Source organism: Volvox carteri (genome assembly GCF_000143455.1).
Source record: "Volvox carteri f. nagariensis unplaced genomic scaffold VOLCAscaffold_102, whole genome shotgun sequence".
Classification (NCBI taxonomy): domain Eukaryota; kingdom Viridiplantae; phylum Chlorophyta; class Chlorophyceae; order Chlamydomonadales; family Volvocaceae; genus Volvox; species Volvox carteri.
Genome location: NW_003307645.1, coordinates 198,811 through 223,667, shown reverse-complemented (window position 1 = coordinate 223,667; position 24,857 = coordinate 198,811). Strand labels below are relative to the sequence as shown.

General features: G+C 56.2%; 3 protein-coding genes across 3 annotated transcripts; 2 read left to right on the top strand and 1 right to left on the bottom strand.

Annotated features, from left to right (window-relative positions):
* Nucleotides 1-3,259: 3,259 nt before the first annotated feature.
* Nucleotides 3,260-16,875, bottom strand: VOLCADRAFT_108274 (uncharacterized protein; the record flags this gene model as incomplete). The annotated part of the gene is made up of 18 exons (XM_002958661.1): nt 3,260-3,373; nt 4,895-4,980; nt 5,345-5,526; nt 5,731-7,905; nt 8,107-8,232; nt 8,359-8,479; nt 8,813-8,985; nt 9,247-9,397; nt 9,705-9,940; nt 10,296-10,700; nt 13,342-13,425; nt 14,288-14,488; nt 14,939-15,016; nt 15,154-15,222; nt 15,387-16,031; nt 16,131-16,184; nt 16,365-16,478; nt 16,825-16,875. 18 exons carry the CDS (start codon nt 16,873-16,875, stop codon nt 3,273-3,275), a joined length of 5,052 nt encoding a protein of 1,683 aa, XP_002958707.1. The 3' UTR covers nt 3,260-3,272.
* A 486-nt stretch (nt 16,876-17,361) lies between these two features.
* Nucleotides 17,362-18,543, top strand: VOLCADRAFT_84594 (uncharacterized protein; the record flags this gene model as incomplete). Its single annotated transcript, XM_002958672.1, has 2 exons — nt 17,362-17,666; nt 18,055-18,543. 2 exons carry the CDS (start codon nt 17,362-17,364, stop codon nt 18,263-18,265), a joined length of 516 nt encoding a protein of 171 aa, XP_002958718.1. The 3' UTR covers nt 18,266-18,543.
* A 536-nt stretch (nt 18,544-19,079) lies between these two features.
* VOLCADRAFT_108272 (uncharacterized protein) lies at nt 19,080-24,232 on the top strand (the record flags this gene model as incomplete). Its single annotated transcript, XM_002958671.1, has 8 exons — nt 19,080-19,223; nt 19,381-20,166; nt 20,850-20,969; nt 21,201-21,677; nt 21,997-22,200; nt 22,658-22,841; nt 22,969-23,327; nt 23,815-24,232. The coding sequence occupies 8 exons, from the start codon at nt 19,080-19,082 to the stop codon at nt 23,863-23,865; spliced, it is 2,325 nt and encodes a 774-aa protein (XP_002958717.1). The 3' UTR covers nt 23,866-24,232.
* Between the last annotated feature and the right edge of the window lie 625 nt (nt 24,233-24,857).

Sequence of the window (24,857 nt, the reverse complement as noted above, 5' to 3'; positions counted from 1 at the left end):
GTGCATACTACTGCCGGCCGCCATTGTGTGGAAGGCATGTGCGTAGCCACAGCCCATACAGCCATTGATCATCATTGGTAAGGAAAGGCGTCTCACCACGATGAACTGTAGGTCGTCATCCTGCTAGTGGGCTCGCGCGGACCCGACGAATCAAAGGCCATAGAGCCCTGTTTGCAGCTAGTTGCTGATGAAGCATTGTTGATGGCAAACCTCCATGTAGGAGTAACCTGTACAACCTACATTTATAATAACCTAATTGTAACCTGATTGCAGGTTGCATAGTAGCTGTCGTACGGCACGTTATGCACCAAACACTGCTGTACGTGTCGTACAGTACGACACAACCCGTTCCGGCCGGCTCGGTTAGCTCAGTCGGTAGAGCGTACGGCTGTTAACCGTAAGGTCGGCGGTTCAAACCCCTCATCGAGCGCACAGGACAAGCATGTGGGGTCGTAGCTCAAATGGTAGAGCGCCCGCTTAGCATGATGCGACCATGAAGCTGAGCGCCGCAGGTAGATTGCGGGAGGTAGGGGGATCGATGCCCTCCGACTCCATGAGATACACCACCGAAGGACACTCCTGAGCCACACGATGGTTTTGCTAAGGCGCGACATAGGGTACATGGAAGGTTGCAGATTCCACCAGACACGTACACCACACAGAGTCCGTCCAACATAGGAAAGTGGATGCAACCCCACGGAGATGTGACGCGGATGGATCATATTATATACATATATGTACAATCATGGATGGACCCTATTATCTTTATTGAAACCTGCTCCGAGCAGACCAGGAGTAGGCTCGACACAAACGTTGACTGGGCAGAGTCAACTGGATGCTGGGGGTGGGCTTTCACACAATAACATATACGCGGGACTGTGTTCCCTGCATCTCTAATAGAGGCCTTTCCAGAACCGGAATTCAGAAATTAGAAATCAGAAATCAGAAATCAGACTGCATACCCACACACTCGCGGCGTGTGCTTCCAAGCATCTCGAATGGAGGGCCCTGGACACTGTCTGTCTTGACAATGATGCAGGTAGCCGCCTTCCATTCCCTAAAACGTTGTGGAGCGGAGCAGAGGCGGCGGCTGTACAGGTATAGCGCTGCATATGCCAGCAACGCGTGCGGTGTTGGTGGCGCCTGTCTAAGGCTAAATAAAATTCCCGTATACAGTACACACCCCCGTCATGCTAGGTAGAGGGAGAGAGATAAAGGTGCAGGTGGAAGGGCAGGCAGCTGATGACACGGTTATCATGCCCCGTGGTGCATCCTCCTCATCCTACTATATTTGTCATCATCCACGTCACCATCATCGTCACCATCATCGTCACCATCATCGTCACCACCATCGTCACCATTGTCCTCGTCTTCATCCCATGTTCTCCTCCATTGCTCATTTGCGCTCGTTCAGGAATGTTGCCAGTCCCTAGGCTTGCACCTTGTGTCACATGCCTGTGCTCGGCTTTGCCTACGTAGACAGACATCTTTGCGGTTTGCATTGACACTTTTCAGAGCTGCACGCTACAGGAGAGTGCGGCTCATACACACCGAAAAGTGGCAAGCCAGTACACATACAGAAGATTGCCAAGACAGTACACACACAGAGGAGCACGAAAACAGTTGGTTGCCTCTGAGAGGACTCGCCGGGTGGCCCAGCCACCTACTCAAGCATGCAATCCGTCTGCCGCCCGCAGCTACCCGTTTTCGCTGCTCAGGTTACTGCCTCACGCGTTTCCGGATTAATCATCAACCACGACCACCTCCCGTCAGGGATGGGCCGTTGTCGACTGTAGGCTCAGAGCGGACATGCCATCGACGCAGGTGATATCTGGACCGACGAAATCATCAAGAACTTCCACGTGTCAGCCCCCGCTCGGGTGACAGGAGACCGCGACATCCCCCAGCATGTATCGAACCAGCGATTGTGCCTTTCAAAGGCACAAGCCTGGACGCTGTGTGTCCACAGTCGGGTCTAGAACAAAACCAATCTAGAACAACGCTCCCATGGTACGCCATGTCAGTTACCAACTCCGTCCCACGTCCCGCCCAAAGCAGCCCAAAGCAGCTCGCGTTTCGTGCATACTACTGCCGGCCGCCATTGTGTGGAAGGCATGTGCGTAGCCACAGCCCATACAGCCATTGATCATCATTGGTAAGGAAAGGCGTCTCACCACGATGAACTGTAGGTCGTCATCCTGCTAGTGGGCTCGCGCGGACCCGACGAATCAAAGGCCATAGAGCCCTGTTTGCAGCTAGTTGCTGATGAAGCATTGTTGATGGCAAACCTCCATGTAGGAGTAACCTGTACAACCTACATTTATAATAACCTAATTGTAACCTGATTGCAGGTTGCATAGTAGCTGTCGTACGGCACGTTATGCACCAAACACTGCTGTACGTGTCGTACAGTACGACACAACCCGTTCCGGCCGGCTCGGTTAGCTCAGTCGGTAGAGCGTACGGCTGTTAACCGTAAGGTCGGCGGTTCAAACCCCTCATCGAGCGCACAGGACAAGCATGTGGGGTCGTAGCTCAAATGGTAGAGCGCCCGCTTAGCATGATGCGACCATGAAGCTGAGCGCCGCAGGTAGATTGCGGGAGGTAGGGGGATCGATGTCCTCCGACTCCATGAGATACACCACCGAAGGACACTCCTGAGCCACACGATGGTTTTGCTAAGGCGCGACATAGGGTACATGGAAGGTTGCAGATTCCACCAGACACGTACACCACACAGAGTCCGTCCAACATAGGAAAGTGGATGCAACCCCACGGAGATGTGACGCGGATGGATCATATTATATACATATATGTACAATCATGGATGGACCCTATTATCTTTATTGAAACCTGCTCCGAGCAGACCAGGAGTAGGCTCGACACAAACGTTGACTGGGCAGAGTCAACTGGATGCTGGGGGTGGGCTTTCACACAATAACATATACGCGGGACTGTGTTCCCTGCATCTCTAATAGAGGCCTTCCATTCCCTAAACGTTGTGGAGCGGAGCAGAGGCGGCGGCTGTACAGGTATAACATGGACGTTGCTGCATATGCCAGCAGCGCGTGCGGTGTTGGTGGTGCCTGTCTAAGGCTAAAATGTGCCACGCTGCTGCTGAATACTGGTTTTGTTTGGTAACGTGTAACGTGGTGTGGTTGAAATGGATTATTACACTAAAGAGGTTGACATGGTAGCGTCGGCGTTGAAACTGAGGGTCCCGTCCCTGTTAGTGTGACTGTCATACTAAAAACATGAAGAGGTGCACAGTATTAAAGGCATTCAAACCGCGGGGACTGCGTACATGATGCGTTAGGGAAGTTGTCCATGATTTTGCCCACAACAATCTGGGGAGCGGAAATCACCCAACAATCTGGGAGCAGAAATGAACACGCAACTGTTGAGGCCTACGCATTACAACCACGAACTAAATTTAGGATAGATGGTGCCTGAAGTGCCGCAACTCAGGCAGGAAAGGAAGCTGCAAGCATTGATGAGGGAGTTTCAAAATGTGAGGCTTAGGGGAAAGCAGGATAAGAGAAAAATGCCCACAAAAGAAATGCTACCTCGCTGCCACACTACAGTGCTGCAGCCACAAGCCAGCACCGACGCAATTAGGCCCGTAGCAAGACTGGGAGCGGACGCCAAACAGGGGATTAGACCGAGGGCGTGACTTAAGCCACCAACCCAGCAAACCTCGACGGCGTAACGGCGTCCTGACGATGGTAAGTTCCAGACTTCAGCACACAAAACACGGATGGATAAGCAGAGCAGTAAGACCACCAGGCTCCCGCACACATAGCCAAGAGACGTCGGCCCTTCGTAGCGTTCACAACCACGGCCTTGTGACGCACAGGAAGGAGAAAGCAACCACTGGGGCAGGACAGAGCTATCCTGGTGATGTTTTTCTGCGACGTAATCCAGAGCCAACACCTCGGGTGCAATCCGGCCATAACCATGCTTAACCACATAGACTCACCACCGCGTCAAAAATTCTCCTGGCTAACACCTTGGTTTCGTCAATCTTACCAAGCGCATCGCGGACAGCGCTGGCGCAATTGCTTAACTGCACGTAGCCCGTTCATCCCCCCGCGTCCCATCAATCCGCACTGGTTACATTAATATGCCATCAGCGGTCAGCACCCGTGCGCTCAATGAGGTTGGATGTCAGGTTCAGCTCAAATCAACTTGAATACAAGGCAATTACCAAAGGGGGCTACTTCTCTATGCGGTCAACCCTGATACACACTTGTCCGCAGCAGCTATTTGTCATGTGCATCGGGTATACTTAGGTCCATGCAACAGCCCAAACGCTGCTAAAGACGCAGCTCTCGATCTACCGGCTTAGAATCCGCTGCCGGCTGAGAATCCGCTTTTTCATTAAGACTTACCTGCGCGTCGTGTACTGAGGTACGCGACATCAATCGCATCTTCAGCCATGATCGCTTGGCCCCAAGCACCGAGATGACCTGATCTGACCTGCTCGCTCAAGCAGCATCGATACAGAGTAGCCAAAGCTAGATAGGCAAGCCAGGCATGTTTTTCTCGCGCCTCGGAGACACACCCTGCCGCACCGCCTGCAAAAGTTCCTCATCGTTTTCTGGTGCCATTATGTAACATGCACGCTTACATGCAGCCTGCAACATTGCAGTAGCTCCGTGGTAACTGCTGCAGGAGAGGCTGAGAAGAGACCGATGCTGCCCCAATTCATGCCCGTAATTCCCTGATGCTTGTTGCACATGCAAAATACGGTAACGCCACCGTCGCCACTTCATGCGTCGGATAAGTCATCAGGCAACGCCTTCACGAGGTCATCATTCTCGGGGACAATCCCGTGAGCTTCCCCGGCTACTGGAGCCTGCTCGACTGCCTGGAGCCCCGCCCCCTGCTCCACCGGCGCTGGCCGCTGATCGGGTTGCACGTATCAGCTTGACCATCTCTGCGCGCTGCTCCTCGGATGTGGCCCAGCCCGCCGCCAACCTATGATCGTAGGGGGGCCGCAGCAGCCGTTAGGGGATGCACTCGACGCGGACATTACAGTTCCCAAAACACTGCGTTCTCCGCTGAACAGTACACAATGTCCCGCGCTGCGTGCACTAAAGCTACAAATGTACAAATTAGCTCGGGCTGTATTCAGCACCTTCCAAGCCGTTTCTACAAAGCTGGTCCTCAAGCAAGGTTGGATACAAACGAAAGCGACTAGCTCAACAGTTCCGTCCAGAGGGCGCCCACGGTACATTTTGCCCAGCAATGCCCTCTCGCTGTAATGTTCCACGGACAGCGACCTTTGTAGAGCTTAAAAGTCCGGAGATTCCCTGTACAAATGCTTCCCGGAATCACTTACTGGAGGGCGGCGGGCTTGTCGCCTGCCCGTGCCAACGCGCGCATCAGGTCCCGGGCCACCGCATCCACTGAATCCCTGTTCTGCGGATGCACGCGCAGCAGGCATCCCTGCGCCGCCTCCAGCATGCCCTGTCCCATGCATTTTTGCGCAAGGTCTCGATGGGTATAGGCAAAACGTTGCTCCTGCACATCATTGGCCATTGGGGTTGGAAGATGACAAGTGGTAACGGGAAGATGCGGGTGTAAAGCCACGACGCCACAATTCTTCACCCAAAGTAAATTGTCCACGGTCCTTCAGACGCTCCAAATTTTCTAGTGCCAGCAGATGCGACATTCCTGCTGCTTGCGTCCGCTAGTTCAAATCTTGCAACGATAATAGCATCACACCTGAGGTGATGCTTCACCAAGCAACCAGCCAGCTTGAAGCGCCACCTCCAGGTCTCGGCCCCTATCCATCGCTCTCCGCGCCAAAGCATCAAGTTGAGCGTCGCGGCTAGGTCCGAGGGGCCAGGCCTTGCATACCTCTAGCCAGTCCCCAAGCACATCACTACTTGATGACGAGCCGCCTCCCCCCCCTTCACCCCCGCAGCCAGCACCACCGACGGACGAGCCGCTAGCAGCCGCCGAGCCACCTGCAACGCCGCTGCCGGTGCTGCTCGAACGCTTTAGCAGTGCCTTAACCAGAGACGCGAGTGCGGCCTCCAGGGATGCGGCACGGGTGCACGGCCCTGACCCCGTGTTCGCCGAGACACGTGGTGGAGCACCCGCGTTGGAACCAAGGGCAGCACCAGTCGCCTGGCCCGCCTCGTCATCACCGCTGCCCTCGAGAAGAAGACGGCTGTATTGGGGTTGAGGGCAATGCCCAGGCTCACCAAGACCATGAGCACTGGCAGGCGCGGGCCCAGTCGCACCTGCCTGGCCCAGCCCGGCGCCCCCTGACGCTTCTGCCATGCCTGCAAGCACCGCAGCAGCAGTGGCAACGGCCGCTGCTGTGCCATCAGCAGCGCCTTGTTCGGTAATCGCTGCAGGCCCAAAGTTTCCGCGGTTACGTTTGGCCGCAGCAGCCGCAGCGCGGTTAGACCGTGTCGCGCGTGCTGTGCCGGCGGTCCCGCGCTGTGCGGCACCGGTAGGCAAAGGCATGGCCGGAGGTGGCAAAAGCAGACCATCGTCCTCCCCACCGCGGAGAACGCGCAAGAGTTGTACAGCTTCACTTAAGCGGCCCGCATCGGTTAGAGACGCCAGGACGTCGGCTAACAGCGACTGCCTTAGCCGGCCTGCAGCGGCATGGAGTACTAGGCCCGCGGCAACATTCCCCCCCGTTAGGGCGGCGCTACTGGCGCCGCCGGAGGAACTAGCCGCTTCCTTTGACTGTGCCGTCCCCGCCGCAAATAGCTCCTGAAGCACCAGCTGCAACTGGCCCCCATTCATAAAGCCCTCTAGGATAATATTAAGCATGGACCAGCAGGGACGCACACCCGTTGTAGTTCCAGCTGAACTTTCCAACTCCGCGGGTGCGACGGAGAGCCCAGCACCATCACCCGTGTTTATGCCGCCATCCCCGCCGAGAGCGCTGCTTGTCCCACAGCCCTGCTCAGGGGAGGACGAGTAACTGCCGCCAAGCCGTCGAGCAAGTGTGAGTGCTTCTGCTGAATAGCCATTTAAAATCATCGCACGCGCCGTAGCCTCGAGAAGTGCCCGTTGGTCCGTGTGCCCCCCTAGGACTCTCCGGCGTTCAGCTAGGAGCTGAAGCAGCGCCGATTCAAGGTCAGCGCGCCGGCTAGCCCGCAATAAAACGCCACAGACACTCTGCCACACCGTTGTGGGCCCTGGAGGCAAGACCGCTGCCCCGCCGCTGCTGATCAGCAAGCCTGCGCCAGCTGCCGCAGCTTCTCCGACAGTGTCTGCTGTCGTCCCAAGATGACCTAATCCTAGCCCCACGTCTTCTTGCCGCGGCCGTGAGGAGGGTCCTGCTCTGCCGGCAGCGGCCACTGGGGCGACGCTGTCAAGGCCAAAGTCCTCGTCCATGTGGCCTAGTAGCCATGACGTGTTCACCCGAGGTAAAGCTGTTAGGAGCACGCCAGCGTCACCCTGGCGGATTGCTGCTATTGCCACGCCACGCCACATCTCCGCCAGGCGTTGCCCCGCCTGCCCAGCAACTGCCCCCGGCCCCCCGTCTCCTTCAACCCCGGCCATGGCGACACCATCAACGCCCATTCCCCCAGGGCCTAGGCCCGCTGCGCCCTGCGCCGCTGCCGCTGGCACCGGTTCCAATGCAGGCCCGCCCGCAGCGCCCGCATCGGCCTCCATCGCCGCCGCGGCAGCGGCGTCAAGACTGTTCGCCAACCTGACGGCTGTGTCCAGATCCTTGCGTGCTGCGTAGGCAGCCACTAGGATGGTAGTCAGCTCCGAGCGCGCCGCGACGTCTCGCAGGCGGTGCTGCAGCACGTCAAGCAGCAGATCACACGTCTTGCTGCTCAGCTGCGCCGGCGGGCAGTCCGCTAGAGAGAAGACGTTGGAGAGGGAGCGCAGCAGGTGCTTATCCAGAGCGCCCTGCTCCGGGTACTGCAGGCCAGTCAATGCAGACGCGCAGGTCAGTCATCACAATGTCTGCTGATTCTGCAGCTTGAAACCCTCAGGGAAACAAGCCCTGACAGTCATTCCGCATTGTGCAAGTGTGCACCTCAAAGAAAGAAATCTTAGCCAATAGGGCGCCATAAAACCCTTACTGTCCGTGGATGCCCACAAATACCGGGCCCCACTCACGTTGGCGACCATGTTATACGCCTCCTCTAGGTGGCCCTCCGAGACTAGCACATCCACCAGCGGGACGTGGCACGCGACACGGCGCGCGGGTTGCGCTTGCATAGCCAGCAAGGAAGCCTTGTGCACCTGTACAGCAAACAGGGGCCGAGTTCAAGCCGAGGTAATCTACATATCTGTAGCTGTAATGTAGCTGTAACGGGGGCTGCACACGCCCCATCATACACGCGCGGGCAGGACTGCAGTTTTGGTCACCTGGTCCGAAACGACACGGTGCAAGTCGCGGGTCACCAGCGGCATCTCGCCTCCAGGCACGATGCCCAGTGCGCCCAACAACTGCGTCCAGATCTCCATCGCCGTGCTTTCTGTTTCGAATCTGTCGTAGATAGCAGGCATGGCAACGCGTCCAGAATTTCTAGCGGATACAAAACAATGGCTCGAAGTGCTAGAATTAGAAAGCGCGTGGTTGCGCCAAAAGAATCTCTATGTGCAGAAAAAACGCCACCTGCTGCTCCAGGCTGCCAGGGTACCATTACTTTGAACATGGACAAGAGACTATCAGTGGTTACATAAAGTTCTAATTTGCTTTGCACGACCTTTCCCTTGGGGTTACCTTCACAGTGAAAGCAATCCCCGATTAACCCGACAGTTACATTCAGGCTACGAAACAGAAGCTGCCCGCAAAACATCAGGCATGTCTCCTCCCTACCTGTTCATCACGTTGACCGCTGTATCCAGATAGTCCTTGCCTACGAGGTCAGCCGCCACCTTCTCCAGTGCACCCTCTCTGCTCTGAGTCGAGGTTAGCGTGAAGTTGCCGCGGTAAAGAAACTTGGTCCAGGAGCCGCTGTCACTGGTGATTGCACGCAGTTTGGGCTCCGGCTGCAGGGCAAGCATCAAGGGAGTGGCGCCCGTTGTGAACATGCATGCCAGGAAAAACACGGCGAAAAATCCCGTGCCCCAAGCGAATGCAATTGCGTTATTAGTTTAGCAAGGCCACACTGGCTAAGCAGCGCGACGCCGTACTTCTAGGCATATCGGACACGAAAGGCAGGAATCAAGCGCTTGATCACCCAGGTCCCAGACTTAGCATTTTGTGGTGCTCTCCTATTAAAGCAGCCGTGTTTCAGCACGCGGTCTTACCTGCGTGGTGATCTCGTTGTCAATAAGGCTCCGGAAGAGCTCGCTGAGGCAGGTGGGGCTCAGTTGCGCAAGCGCCTGCTTATCCACCACCTTGTAAGCCTCAATGGCAGCCTCCGCCTGCTTCTGCCGCGCTAGGAAGTAGAAAAGCCACCTGACCAGGGACATCCCGGATAGGATGCGTGCTCCTTACACAAACAGATATTGTGGTGTGCAGGCCATATGTCCCAGTATGTCCAAGGGATAATCCGTGCTGGAACAATCCTCGAGGGCAACTACTCCCTCTAAGGTCGCGGAGCCTAAACCCAACTACTAGCACAGGCGCAGGAGGAGGACGACATGACGTTGCAGTAAGTTAAGCAGCATATAGGACGAATGTACATGCCTGGGTTACAACGGAAGTTGCTGATAATTTCTGCAGTGTAGTTCGGGCCGAATCATAATTCCCCAAACACACGTACCTCCATCCGCGCGCCGCCTTGGCCGGATCTGCTGCTTTCGCCAGTAACTGATAGGCGTACTTGCTGTGCCGCGGTTGCAAGCAGGACACCAGCTGCAGCAGCGAGTCGTCCAGTGTGTCGCGTGCATACTTGTAGTGTTCATGCGCCCGCGCATCAACGTGCCCCTTTAACGTCAGCACCTTCTCCACCAGCTCAATGACACGCGCTTGGAGCTCGATCCGGTGCTCCGTCAGCAACTGGTACACAAGAGCAGGGCGGGAGCCGCAAAGGGTCAGAAGGTAAAGAACCACAACGTGCATAAGCACAACGTGCAGGTATGCCATCGCAACAAAGCCATCATTGCATGCAACGACAGCTGCCCTTAGAAACCTGCACCAGCACGACTGGCACATGCGGACATGCACTTTTTGCCTGGGGCCATCAGCATTACCAAGATGGTATCCACGAAGAAAGCCTCTAACTCCCTAAATGTTAAGGATGCGCATGGACCTGAAATGAACGGCCATTTTGAGCGAAAAGCCCGTTATGCGTGATGCGACAAAACTCGCCTGTAACCCGCGCAGAGTCTGCATTCCAACCCATATAACCCACCTGATCTGCACGCCCATACTGCTTGATATCTTGCCGCATTGCCTCATATCCAGGTGGCTTGGAAGTCAAGCTCTGAGCAACTTTGAACTTAATGAGCTCGCAGATGAGCACCGCTGAATGTCGTCTGCTGTTGGTTTTTACATGATCCGCAAGGTCAAAAATGCGCGATAGTGGAACACTGCCGGCCGGACTGCTCGCGAGGCAGTCCCGCACCATATGTCGAGCAAACAAAGTAAGAACACTTTGACTGCACTTCACGTCCAAGTTCTTAACCTTAGGGAACTTCGCCAAAAGGTTTGCCACCCAGCCGTTGCTCATGATGGGGGGACCCGACCGAAAATGTTCCACTTGCTTCAGCACGAGGTATTGCGCCATGTCGTTCGTAACGGTTAGCGTATCTGCCACCTGTGCGTTGACAACATTGCATATCGCCTTGCAGGTGAGGCGCAAGGGCTGGCACTCGCGGGGCGTCAGATTGCCAATGACAAGGTGCAGCATCTCGGGCGGGAGCATCTGAAGCATATCGATGTCGGAGGATGGAGCTCCCTCTTCTTGAGGAGAGGGCTTATGCCGCTTGTTTGGCTGCTGGGGCGGGGCAGCCTGTGCCCTCTTGCCCCTCATCATGCCTCCACAGATGACAAAAGCAAGTCCTCAAGTTATAATAATAAACGATAGATAGAGGCCCTCCGCCTCTATGAAAAAAGCGTCAGCATATCAGACAGTCGTCAATCGTGTAGAGCAGGCGGCAATAAAACAACGCCCGTTTAGTTTCTACCTATATGAAATAGAGTAACAAAGTTAGTGAAACGCCATCGCAAGTCCGCAGTAAGCGGTTGTTAACCACTGGTAAATGGTGTACGGTGGTACGGTCACGACAATTTGCAGAGTTGCGACCTTTGCCCCAAAAGCCTGCATCAAGCCAACTATATAGATCACCTTAACATGTGCATAACATTTTGGACGATGCAAGCATGTAAAGCTTCTCATGTGTGCTGTATGGATTATGGTCCTTTCCCTTCCTCTGTACAAGCTTTACGGAAGTCTGTTCTAGGCAGAATGCGCATTACAAATGCTGTTGGAAGCATGACATGGCACGGGGCTGTAGGTACAGGTTCATACGCAATATGCGGGCACATAGACCAGCTTTGCCTTTTGGTGGTGTAGAAAACTATAATTGACAGCTTGTAGGGTTTCGTGCTTCCCTCAAGGAGTTGAGTGGTCACACAAGCTGAAACTTCCTCACTTCAGGAACTCCAATAACCTACGGTACTGTAAGATCTTATTATAAGAATAATGCTGTACGCTGTAGCAGAAAGGCAAGAGTAAGGAAGCTGGATGACATCAGAACTTGAACCCCCTGGATAACGCTATGCGGAAACGGACCATGTGAGCCTCGCTTGTTCGAACGAACACGGCACAGGGAACGCACTTGGATAGCCAAAGATAGCGATAGCGGCTGGAACACGGGAAGGCCGCAGTGTACTTGCTTGCCAGGAAGCATGTCCGCTGATGCCAGTAAACCACGAGGCATGGGCTGTCGTACTATTCGCCGCTGCGGAACTTCTCCACCCAGGACGATGACATGGTCGCGTGAGTGCTATATACCCACATCCATCAACACAGCTCCATCAGTAGGAAGCAGTTATCCCCGCTTTGAAGAACCGCAGTCATTTCCAGAAACATTTGTCCTTTGGTGTGTCGCTTATCGCTCCTGACCCAGGTGGCAGAGCTACGCACCCCAAATTTCCCCTTCAATAACCAACACAGTGCTGCCGTACTGCATCGTGCAAATCCTTCCTGACCCAAGGTCCACGCAAATCCTCCCACAATATCGTTGTCTTGCTCTCACACCAAAAATGTTCCATGCAATAAATGCAACTCTCCTAAGTTATCACATTTGTGGTTGGTAATCCCACACACCCAAACTGACAGGACCGTCTCTCTCTCAACTTCTATCAGCTCCCCGCCCTGAGCACCCCCCCCCAACAACGAATTCTGTTTGTGGCCATAACGTTGCACAAGATGGTACCCTGGCAGGTGAGGTGTGATGAAAGCTCCAATAGCTCAACTGCCTCACCGTTGACCGCTTCACTAACGACCTGGCCGTTGTTCTGAGGCTCTGGAGTCCCCACGTCTCCATCATTTTCGTCATCACTAACAGCAGCAGCGCAGCTGTGCCCATAGTACAGGCCGCTTACCCAATCACCCCGCGACGCAACCCTAGTTAGGCAACCTTGTCAGTTGCCCCCGGTAAACCCAATAGAAACACGACCTAAAACACAAATCCAGGTATCCTCAAACCGCCATATTGACTGATTCGGGAAAACCCGGCACCCAGTACCACGGCCTACATATCACATGTCTCCTAGCCCCATTCCGAGGACCTGATCGAAGGTCGCGCGGCCGAAAGGGTGAGCACCCAACCATAAATACCTGGAAGGGGAACCCCAGTCCTAGCTGGCAAACCCTGCCGACAGCCCAGGGCTCATAAGCCCCACGTCGTATTTGTACGATATTTGTATGATTTGTAGGTACGGCCAACAGTTACACAGCCCCTACCATACTAAGACGCTTCTCAGTCGCGAGTGGCGTCGGGCACCCAGCGACGTACGAGGCGCTCCTCCACCTACCGTCGTGCAGCGGAAGAAGCCCAGGAAGTAACGATGGTTAAAATGGGTGTTGTTAGCTGAGTGTGGCAGTTTCCATTGGAGTTATGCGAGCTCGAAGAGCCGTGGGTAAAAGGTGCAGCGTGTGGCGTGTGTTGAGAGATGCCACGAAAGTTGACAGTTGCAGCAGCAGCAGCAGCAGCCGCAGCCACAACAGCACCGCTTGCGGCGTTATGCCGCTGCCCGTGGACTATCACTGTCCGTGGTTCTGTGAGTCCTTGAACGTGATCTCCGTGCGCGCACGCCAGTGTTCATCGGGTTGCCCCGGGATCCTATGCCCATTACCCCTCTCCAGCCGCGCCCCAAGCGCAATTATCTGTAGAAAAAACAGGTACAGATCACCTCCGTGCACCACCACCACCACTACCTTTTCCACCCACCGCGAAATTGCTAAGGCAGCGTGGGGTCGTGTGGTCGGGCCCAGGCCGCTCGTACAAGTACAGCAGGACGAGCCTCTTCACGACCTGTACGGTAATGTTGCCACGGGTCGTATCGGGTCGGGTGGTAATAAGTCGAACGAGTGCTGCCTTATGACTTCTTGGCGGTTGGTGGTTGGCGATTGGCGATGTGTGTGTGTGCTAGTGATATCAATAAAGGCGAGGTGTGTAGGAAAGGAAGCTGGCACTGCGTGTGGCCCCATCTTTACCTGCGCCTGCAGTCCGAGGCCCCAAAAGCACACGACGGTAGAATACATGTGCATAATGGTTTGAGATTTCCGTCTCCTCGCAGCCCAAATCCAATGAGTTCCACTAGGAACAGGTATGTATGATGTGTGGGACAGGGGGGCATATGTTCGCCCGTGGCCGCTATCCGGCGAAACCCTGCCTTCCCCAGTATTTCGGGGCACCCTCATCTAGTCACCCTTGTCAACTTCTCAGTGAATCGCTCAGGTTCCGCACCCACCACCGGCATCCAACGGAATCTGCCGGATCAACGGCAGCTCAACTCCATTCCTGGTCAGCTCGCAAGTTAACTTTAACGTCACCATCGTCCATCGACTAGGGGCACTTTACCTTCCACCATCGGAAGGACTTTCGACCTTGACAGGTTTCGATACCGGGATCTCCCGGGGGCATTGGTGCGAGCTCTACCGGTAGTGCCTGACCTATGTATGTATGTATGTATGTATGTATGTATGTATGTATGTATGTATGTATGTATGTACACACGTGCAGCTGCGCGAAAACACACGTATACACCGATACGTTAGTTCATTCGTCATGTAACTTCATTGTGACCGCATACACCGCACGTGCCTTCCTATCGCTCAAGTTCAGTTCCAAACCACACGTGCCCTTCTGCCGAACGGAATGCTTAATCAGGCACCTGGTTGATGAGGCGGTTTGTGATCTGCAGGTCCAGCCAGCTCAAGGGCGGTGCGTGGGGGCCCCCGCTGCGACTGCTGCCCCCTGGTCCAGACCCCAGCGGCATAACCAGCACCCCAAAGTCGCTGTGCGCACCCACGGGGTGCAGCTGATATACCACGAAATCCACTCCGTACAGAAGTCCAGAACGCGGAATCCAGCCCTGGATCCGGATCCGTGTGGACGAGCCGGATCCAAGGATCCGAAGCGGAGAGGGCCGGTGGGGTTGCAGACAGTCATGGATTGAAAGGAGATTGGTGAGCGGACATTAATAAGAGAGGAAGGTTGCGCCCAGAGTTGAATGTTAACGTGGTGGGTGTGCACGGCGCGGTTACAGGGAGGGGTCGTACAGTTGAGGGTGAGCGCCAGGCCGCCTGCACTTCGCCGCGGGAGGTTCGTGCTCCCATCCAGCCAAGGGTTTGTGTGGCTTGCTAGGACGGCTGCTACGGGAAGGTGGAGAGATGCGGAAGAGGGCGGGGCTGTGGGGTCCTGCTCTATGTGCAGACAGGGTATCGGATCATGTCATGCTACAGCGGTGGTGCCGCGACCCCACGCGCGCCATTCCTATACCAACATGCCGTACATGTCCTTTAACGCTGCCGTACACCCATACCTTGCACTTTAGGTGGTGGTATGCCGCATACGACGTGACGAAGTTACTTCGGATGCCTCGGCATGAGTTCCATAGCGCCTGCGCGTGGGAATTACTACGCGAGCATGTTGTCGTACATGCAAAGTGGGGGGTTTGTTGCATTCCGTACAAGCTACGAGGGTGCAGAAGCACAACGGGATATTTTGGGGCATAGATCGCAGGAGCGGAAGCCGCACCTCCGTGTCCAAAAGCTGTACATCCTCGGCAGCAGCGGGTATGGGCAACGCCGGGTGTAGCTCGTACACCTGAGAGCACGGCCGGGGGAGGGCATGGAAACTAGGTGGCACCCCACACGCAGTGCTGACCACTTATGGACGCAGCACAAATGCCGTATACAATTTGTACACTACAACGGTACGACACTACCATATTGGTCCGGAGTCTTCCAAGGAATCTTCCTCTGCCGTACCTCAAGGCAGCGCAGCACGTAATGCAGAAAGAAGGCCTCCTCAAGCGTGAGCCTTACCGCCACCAAGCGGCATCCCACGGCGGCGGGGCTGTACGGCGGAAAGCCTCCGCCGCCGCCGCCGCGACGACCCCTTGGCCGTCCTGGGATTTGCCCGCCGGGCCGCCCTGCCGCCGGCGCTGTTGTCGTCGCCTCCACCGCCGCTCCCATTCGTTGCCTGCTTTCCTCAGGCTCCCCCGCCCCGGCTGCTGGGTCCATACCCAACGCTTCCGGCGGTACGGCGGTCCCTGTGGTTCCCGTACTCTCCAACACCGCTCCGTTATCTCCCTGACCTTTACTTGCTGCCGCTGCCGCGCCGGCAACTCCGTCATCTTTCGTATCCATAGGCAAGTGACGAAAACGGGGCCTTGTCGTCCCAGCTCCTGCAGCGGTTGGTGATCCGATGGTAGAAGTCGTGACCTCTCCACATTCGGCGGCAGCGGGACTGTCCCGTTGGTCGCTGCTGCCGGCCGCTGCTGCCAGGTTGGGTTCCCCAGATTGCTGCGGCGGACGCAGCAGCTGTTGGTTTCCATCATCCACCTCCATGGCCTGGACCTCTTCAGCCGTCGTACCGTCCAGTCCTGTCGAAATACCGGCGTCGGGCTGCTGCTGCGGCGGCAGTTGCGCAGCTGCATCAGCAGCGACGGAGGCGGCGCAGTTTGTCGCGGCTGGGGCGCGTAATCCATGAGGCAGCTGCGGTTCGCCCACCAGCGGCGTCAGCACCGCCGCCACCTCGTCCGCAGTACCTGGCCCACCGTCCATCTGCACAGTTGCATGGGGGGCGGAAACAAGAAAAATGTTGGGAGGATTGAGATGAGGAGGGAGTCCGCGGTGCGTGGCGTGTCCCTCAAGAGGTACGGAGTACTTCTCTGGATGTACGGTTACAAGCCACGGAGCCGTCTGCCACTTTTCCGAGCTGGCAGCTGAGGTCGAAGGACTCACCTGCCCAGTGCAGCATTGGTTCAGCAGCTCCGAAACCTCGGGGGGCACAGCCAGCCAGATGACGCCGTGCTGCAGCAGCGCGTGAAGCCGTAAGGAGGCTAGAGTTGCCAGCATCTGCGGGCCGGCAAGCACAGATCATGGAAAGGTTTGGAAAGGAGCTACTTAAGTGATGAGAAGGCAGAATAAGGAAAGGGACAGGTAAGGGGGCCCCGTGCGCGGATGGGGAAGTTTTGGGGAAGCTTATAGCTTGCGTGCAGTTCTCGAGTTAGCATTAATGTGGGTAGCAGCGGCGATATGGACGGGAAACATAGGGCGAAAGAGGATGGGGAGGATAGCATTGGTTTTTCAATGAAGGCAACTGAAATGCTGCAAGTTTAGGCACAGTATATTTGTCCCGGACGGGAAGCGTTAACCCGGGTGGGTTACCCTGGGTTACGTGCACTCAAGACAGCTGAGTCACCTCATCGGGTCGGAGTAGGTGCTGTGGACGCCGCCGTTTGAGTTGACCCATTGTCAAGTTGAAGTTCTGGTGCCGCTGCAAGAAAGTTAGGAGAAGGATGAGGTGCGCCGCCTAAGGAGTTGTCACGAGAGATTGTTATCCTGCGTAAAGTTTCTTATCAACGGGTATTGATTACGTGAATCCGTTTTAAGCGTGTGGAAACACACCTATGTTTGGCAGAGGACGCTCGTCCAGCAGGGTCTCGGAGTGGTCAAAGCACAATTGAGCAAACAGCTCCTCTCAGTATATTAAGCTTGTGCTTCCGCTTTCCGGTTCTGTCTACTGTTATCCATAAAAGCTCTATGGCATCCTGTTGCGTGTTGAGGGACACGTCTCACGGGTCGACATAGCAATACTTTGTGTTTTCAACTCATGGTGAACATAATGAACTTTGACAACTAGTGCCTTATAACTTGGACGCCTCAGTATCTAGATTAAGGGACCTGTGGTGTAAGGCCTGTACTAGTCGGGCCAATCGTGTCAGTCTTCTCCGACAGCATGGCCAACCAGGGTGCAAAGAAGCGTGCGGAGGAAAACCGTAAACGGCTGGAAAAGCTGCGGATAGCAATCGCGATCGGAATTGCATTCCACTTGGTTGTCCGCTTGATTATTCGACAAGGCTACACATCATGGTGGCATATCATTGGCTTCGGAGCGACCTTCTTCCTTGAATTATTCAGCTACAGCGCTATCTCCAAGTTTGCGGAACCGGAGTTCAACGACAGAGGTGACATCGTCTACGGCGGGGCGGACCTCAGCATGGGCGGCATGTGTGCTTACTGGCATGACTTGCTGTACATCAGGTACGTGCGCGACGCGTCCCACATTTTGGATTTGGGCTTCAGGGAGAAGGGGGAAACTGGGTACGAACTTGCGTTGCTATTGCGCAGTCCTCCACAAACGGTTGCATGGTCTCTCCGGCGTATCCCAACCCATGCCTCCATCACAGCATAGTTACGCCGGCGGCTGCGGCTCTTGACCTGGGGCTTTTAACGCTGCCTTTGTGCATGCTTGGGGGAACAGGTGGGGCGCACGAACAGATGGCTGACTGGTCCTATTGTGGGACCCCAATACGTTGAGAGGGCAGTACCATGGACATAGTAATCATCCTTTCGGCACCTGCTTTCCGTCACGGGACTTTCACTCTCATTCCGTCCCTGGCCCCTTACTACCCACTTATGTCTCCTTCAGCATCTTTGTGCAGGTGGCCACCTGCCTTTCCACGCATTTCTGGCTCACCCTTCTGGTGATCCCAGGCTTCCTGCTGTATCTACTGTATAAGAATGTACTTCAGCCCTACTGGGCGCAGAGCCGCGAACAGCCGGTTTTGGACGAGGCCACTAGGAAGCGGCTAGAACGGAGCCAGCAGCGCGCGGAAAGACGAAGGATGAAGTGGCGATGAGGGGATGGAGCATGGGGTTTGGGATAAGGGCATGGAGGAGATTTTGGATATGGAGGTTAAGTGGGGCCTTGACTTTTCTTGTGGGGGTACTGTGATGAACGGAGTTGGGGTGGCGTTGAGTTGCAAGCCACTTTGGGATGCGCCCCTTTTGTTGAAGTTGCATTTGCTGTTCTTCTTGTTCTTGGATAGTTTGGCGGCTGGGTTAAAATTTGGGCGTGCAGGACAGGTTCCAATCCGAATGCGGTGAATCGGAAGCCAGTGGAGGGCATGTAATCGCTATGGCGCGCCCCATGGTTCAATACGCCAGCAGACTCACGGGCCGCCCTTCATTTGCACCATACTGACTCGGCCTTGCGTAAATTAGAAACTAGGACCAGTTCTTCTGTTGTGGAAGCCTCGGCGGGACCCGTCACCTTGGGAAGTGTTGGCGACGCCAGAACGGGCAACTAATTTTGCATAGCGGCCTTTGCTGGTACACAGCAAGGATTACCAGGATATAGTTTAACTGCATCCGGAATTATAAAGAAACTCTGCATTACTGTTATGCTAGGCCAGCTGTCTTCTATTAAGCCATCGGAATGTTATCGCGTGGCCGGCAGCCATGCTAGCTGGCTTTTGCAACTTGCTGTTGCGTCATCGGTGGCAAGATGCATGTACTCTGCCCCGTCGTCCGGTTCGCGGCCCAAATCGTTCCTCCGTGATGATGTTGGGATTGAGACTATCCTCAGTCAGCATCATGCAGCAGGCCAACATTTGGAAGAAGCGCTTAGGTAAGAAGTTTAGTGTATCGTGCGCTCCCGTTGTGGACTGATAGATGAGTGCCGGCGGGGCGTCGCGGCTACTTGGAAGCTCCAACAAAACGATCGCATGCAGAGACTCCGTAAAGGAGCGGCTCTCGCTTCTGCTTGGGCGGCCAAAGAGAAGGTCTCTGGATCTGGGTTCGCTGCAACGCCTCCCGGTGGGTCTTTACCATGCGTCGGGGTCACTCAACAGGCGCCAGCTTCAGTCAAAGCTTAGGGCTTATGCAAGATGCACCATTACCCCTTCATATCGCGCGTTCTGTGTCCAAAGCCCCAACCGACCGCCCATGGTCTTCTTGCATGTGCCCTATCCAGGCCACTGAGCTTGTCCAGGCCTGCCGCCAGGCCCGCCTGCACATCCCACCTGGATCAGATCCAGATCCGCACCTGCTGGCATTAGCCCTGCATGAATGGTTGAATGCGCCGGAGGCTGACACGGCACGGCGCGGCAGCGCCGCCAGTGGCTGGGAGCGACCTGCTTCACTTCACCAGTCCAATTGGCTACGTCAGGCTGGCTTTGGAGCTAACGCCAATGCCGCTGGCGGCAGTATCAGCGGCGTTGCGCCCGTCGCAGCAATACAGCCGGAGGTGGACGATGAGGCGGCGGAAGCGGCTTTACACATGGAGGCGGAGCGCCAGGCGGACGCGTTGTTTGATGAGGAGCTGCGGCGACGGCTGCAGCAGGCTGCAGCAGCGGCGGCGGGGACGAGACCTGGCACTGCGTCCATTGCTACCGGCGGCGGAGGCAACCAGGGGGAACTGCGGCCGTCGCTACAGCGCCAACTGCCTGTCCCGCCAGCACCACCGCGACAGTCGGCGGCGGAACTACAGCAACAGGAACCTTTCCAGCAGCAAACAACAGCGTCGCAATCGCTGCCACCGCAGCAGCAGCAGCAGCTGGTTGGGGAGCGCTCAGTCGATCGCCATGAGTCCGCGTCCATGTTGACGACGGACCTCCTGGCTGCAGTAGCTGCCGGGTCCGGCTCGAGCGCCGCAAGTAGCGCCAGCGGATTGCTGTCGTCCCGCATGGTCGGCGGCAAACCGGATGACGGCTCTCTGTACGACTCGCCGCCGTCTATGGGTCCTCCGCGTCCGTCGGAGGTGCGTTCCTGCTTTCCCCCAGGCCTTCGCCGAGTGCTGGCTCATCTACCCAAGCCTCGTCGGCAGTCGATGCTTTGCTCCTTGCGTATCATTCCCACCTGGCCCCCCATCCGATCATCGTACAGCCGTACGGCAGCAGGGGTCCATCTGGTGCTTGTGCCACACACCCTACCTCCCGCTTCCTGGAGACCTCTCCCTCGCACCCCCATCCTTCGCTTCGGATGCCCACGGCAGTCGGTGCTTTGACCTTTACATCATTAGTAAAATATCGTCTTCCTGTCCTTCAACTCCTCTCCTCCTCTCCTCTGATCGCGAATGCCATATCTTAGGATGTGGGTATCACATTTTGATGGAGCTGGCAACTTCCTCCATCCCCTTCCCTGCATATCATCGCACATCCTCCCGTTGCCTTTATGGTCCCCCAGTCCCGTTTTGGTCTGGCCAATCTTTCCTGATGTGTTTGAGGCTATCCCCCTCCCCTGCCAGCTTGCCCGGCCCCCCGTGCGGTCACCTTTGGAAGTATTGTCCTCTCCCCTAAGTGGGCCTTTGTACGCCGACACGTGGCTGTTTGTTTATTGGTTCATCATCGCCATCATCATATGATTCCCACCACCAGCACCACCACCCTTCCATGGCTCAACCCCAGTCGCCATCCTTGATGTGCCCCTCTCCCCCTTACGTAGGTGGTGGCGGCTGTTCGTCGCAGTCTGAGTCGTGCGGGCTACCAGGCGGGGGACAAGGACCCCACCACGCTGCGCAGTCTGCTGCTGCTGAGCAGGGGGGAGCTGATGCGGCTTGTGGAGGTGGGAGAGGCCTTGGGGGTTGGGCTGGGGGCCGGTTGAATATAAGCACACAGCTCCATTGCAAGAAAACACCGAAAGAGGCAGCCGGTGGTTGGTGTTGTTACTCAGCGTAGCAAAGGTGCACGTTCCCTCCCCCTGGGTCGGTCTGGGTCTCGGTTTTCCTCCCCACTCGCTTTCTGAACCTTCTCCCCTCCCGCCCCCCGGGCCCCCGCCCGCCCGCCTTGGTCACAGGCCTTCCACGGTGGCCGCCTTCTGGACACCACGGGTCAGAGCCGCGAGCAGCTGGCGACCAGACTGCTGGACATGATGGCGATGACGATGAGGGCCAACACGGACAGCAGAGCCGGAAGTAGCAGTAGCACTGCCAGTAGAAGCGGCAGCAGCACCCCAGGGGCAGCGGCAGGAGTGACTGGGATCCAGCTCAATCCACAAGCGGCGCAGGCAGCAGGGGAGGCAGAAAAGCCGGGAAGAGGGGGAGGGAGAGGGGAGATGGGGAATTGGAGTGGGATGGCGGCGGGGAGTGATCGTAGACGTGCGGTGACATGGCTGCGTCAGGACGTGCGGGTAATGGAGGATGGTCGTGGTGGTGAGGAGGAGGAAGTGTGGGATGATGATCGGGCGGCTCTGGGGGACCCACGGCGGAGGCAGGTGCTGGCGGCGGCGCGGCGGCGGCAGCAGCTCATGGTGGCGGCGGCGCGGCCGGAGGAGGTGTGTGCGTGTATGTGCATGTGTGGGGGGACTGTTGTGAAGGTGGGGTTGGGCAGTGAGAAATTAGCTGATTAGCTAGTTTCCTAGGCAAACCTTTCCGAGCTAAACATTTTTAGCTGGGTTAGCCAGTTTTTTAGCTAGTGTCTTAATTAGGTAGTAGGTAGGCGGGTAGGTAGGTAACTCCTGTACGAACCTGAAGTGGCCCCCGCCACCCCTTGGCTCAAGGTGTCAGTTGCCGGAGCTGTTGTTGAGTTTGGGTTTTACAATCAGTACCGGTAACGGGAGCGCCATTTGTACGACCTGAATTTGGATCCACCAGATTGCCACGTGGCTGGTCAAGGCGCGAGCGCAGGACGTGGTGGTGATCTCGGATTCAGATTCCGATGGGGAAGCCGGCAGCGGTACGACGGGCTCGGAAATTGGTTTCGGCGTCGGATCTGGGTCCAGGGTGTCGTACACGGTGCTGGCGACGGCGCTGTCGCAACGGCACGCATACGCATGTGCGGAGGCGGTTCGTTTTCAGGTGCGTGTGGGTGATGAGGTTATGTGGTGATGGTGGGTGGAGAGGTGTCCTGCTCGTGGTGGGCCACGTTAACCATGGACACCCAGGCGTGCCGTACGCCACTGAGCTGAACGGAGCGGATGTCGTGCAATGGCGTTACATACCTGTCGTGCACTAAGCTGTGTTGGCTTTATACAGGCATGACTGGCGCTGTACCTTTCCGGCTGCGTCCTCTTTCCCTCTCTTTTGACCGCTGCCCCTTGGCCTTACCTTGATGCCATTTGTACAGTTCATCTTCATCCTGCAAACCAGGATGACCGTGTAATCTTTTCCCTGTGCGAAATATTTTTTCGGGTTCTGGACTCGTGGGAGACATGAAGCACTATTCCTAGAACCACACACGCTGCACCCCACCCGGTCGCCCTGCTTCCTCCCCCGTCTCCCACGCTGTCCGTACACTGCATCCTCATGGCGCAAGGTTCGGGAGCGCCTGGAGGAAATGATGCTTGCCGGGTCTTATTCTTCGGAATCTCCTGACTCTAGATCCGGATCTATGCACGGCGGATCCACTGACAAGGCGGCTCTGGAGCAGTCCTTCCTGCGCGGTGGTGCTCCGTCTGTGTCGGGCTTCAACGGAGCAGACTGGCTATCCTTGGAAGCAGGTCAGTCTGCGTCCACGTCTGCATTTGCGCTTCTCTGGGTGGGGTTTTAGGGTTCTTTTAGGGTCTGTACTCTCGCCCTCATACCGCCCAGGTGATTCCAACCCCACTTCCCCACGTATCATTCCAGGTCGCGTGCAGGTGCACGTGCTCACACCACAGGCACGTCGCTACTACCGATTAGAGGAGCTGTTGGCGGGGCCCGGATACGGCGATATCAGCCGCAGTAACCGCAGCAATAGCCGGTTGAGAGATCCGACAACTCGGTTGTCGGGACTGGGGGAACCTCGGGGCCTGGATGGGCCTGCTGCCAGGCCCGGGCTGCATGACCGTGATCCGCCTGTACCGTCCGAGCGTGGTATGCAGTCGTCTGGGGAGGCTTCCTCTCCTTCTCCGCCTCTTCCGGTGCGGCCCCGCATGCGGCTGTTTGGGCCTGATGCTGCGGGTGCTGATGGTGGCCCGCTGCTGGACACCTTGGAAACTGCCAGGGTGGGTTGTCCCGGGGGATCGGGCGTATGTAACGTTGCGTGTATTGCGTGTACTGTTGACACATGCGCATCTCCACCATGTGTGTCTGTATGTGTGTGCACAATCTGTTTCGATGAGCCAACTGAGCTGCGAGAGTGGGAAAGAAACGGCGCGCAATGGCACACTGGCAACTGTTCCGAAGGAAGTCGAGGTTCAGCAGCATGTATTGTGTTTGTGCGCTTGTGCGTGTCGGGTTGTGTTCAGCTCCTTTTATGAGTGAAGCACGGCTTTGGCAAGTCCCCTTGCCCCAGGCGAGAAAGCTTGGAGAACCAGAATCCGTACGGTCAGAACTTGGGGTGAAAGGAAGGGTAAGAGATCCTTACACTCATCCACCCAGCCAACACTCTGTAGAACCAACCCGTCTGGCCCCGCCGCACCCATCGCATGTAGTGATGCTCTTGACGTTTCCCTTGTGGAATTATTACCTTCACCCTGCCTGCACGTACAGGTCGAGACGGTGGACGGGCCGTTAACGTCGTCCCATGCGGGGAACGCATAAGGAAGCCTGACCTCTGGCCCGCCACCAACTACCGCACTTCCGACCCGTCGTGTTGCGGGTGATGCGTGGGGCCGTGGCGAGGGCGCACCGTCGCAGCTTTGAGAGGGCCGGACTCGGGCGGGGTGGGGTGCTGTTGTGTTGTGCAAAAAGCCGTGGTGTAGCTGACGGATGCTGATCGGAACTTGGGAAGGAAAGCGGGATTGAGCTGCACTTCGTGCATGGCTACGTAACTTGGTAGCACAATATGTAAAAAATACTTTAGGTTGTGTTGCGTATCTGTGTACTGTAGTGGAGTCGTAGTCATGTGCGAATAACCCATGCGCCAGCAAAGGCGTGAGGGCAATCAAGTATGAAATGCCATGAAGGCCTCCTGTTGACCTACGAAAGACTTTTTCGATGACGCATGTCCATAAACGCTGGTGGCCTTCCTAACCCAGATTTGACCATTCTCAGATCACTCCGGATGCCTTCGCCCAAGCGTGCGGCCACCAAGGGCCTAAGTGCATGGCGCTGTGCACGTGGTCGACTGTACGTACAGAAAGAGCCTGAGTACGGGGCCCCAGGTTCAGAAGGTACCCTCGTATGAGTTGATGGGGAGCAGCACAACACTTACTGCCCTTATATAGCTACTTACAACCCGGCTGCACAGCAAACCTGTGGCGACTTGGGGAAAGGACGAAGGGTACACTACACGGATAGTTGTTCGTTAGCATATTTGTGGTACTCAATTTCGGCTTTCGGCGAGCAACGGTAGCGCCGCCAAGTTCTAGGTGATATTATGTTTGGTGTGAGGAGGTCGGGGTAACTAAGCAGCAGTGATGTGATAGCCTTGAAAGGCAGTTAAGCGCAGTTATATACGATGACTTACGACGCATATCACCTTAGGGCTTATGTCATCTTGTACAATGCCAGTAGCTATAGCAATAAGATGAGAGGAATCTGTAGGAAAGGCTGCTAGATTGACGCTCGGTTCCCTGTCTTAGGGAAGTCTG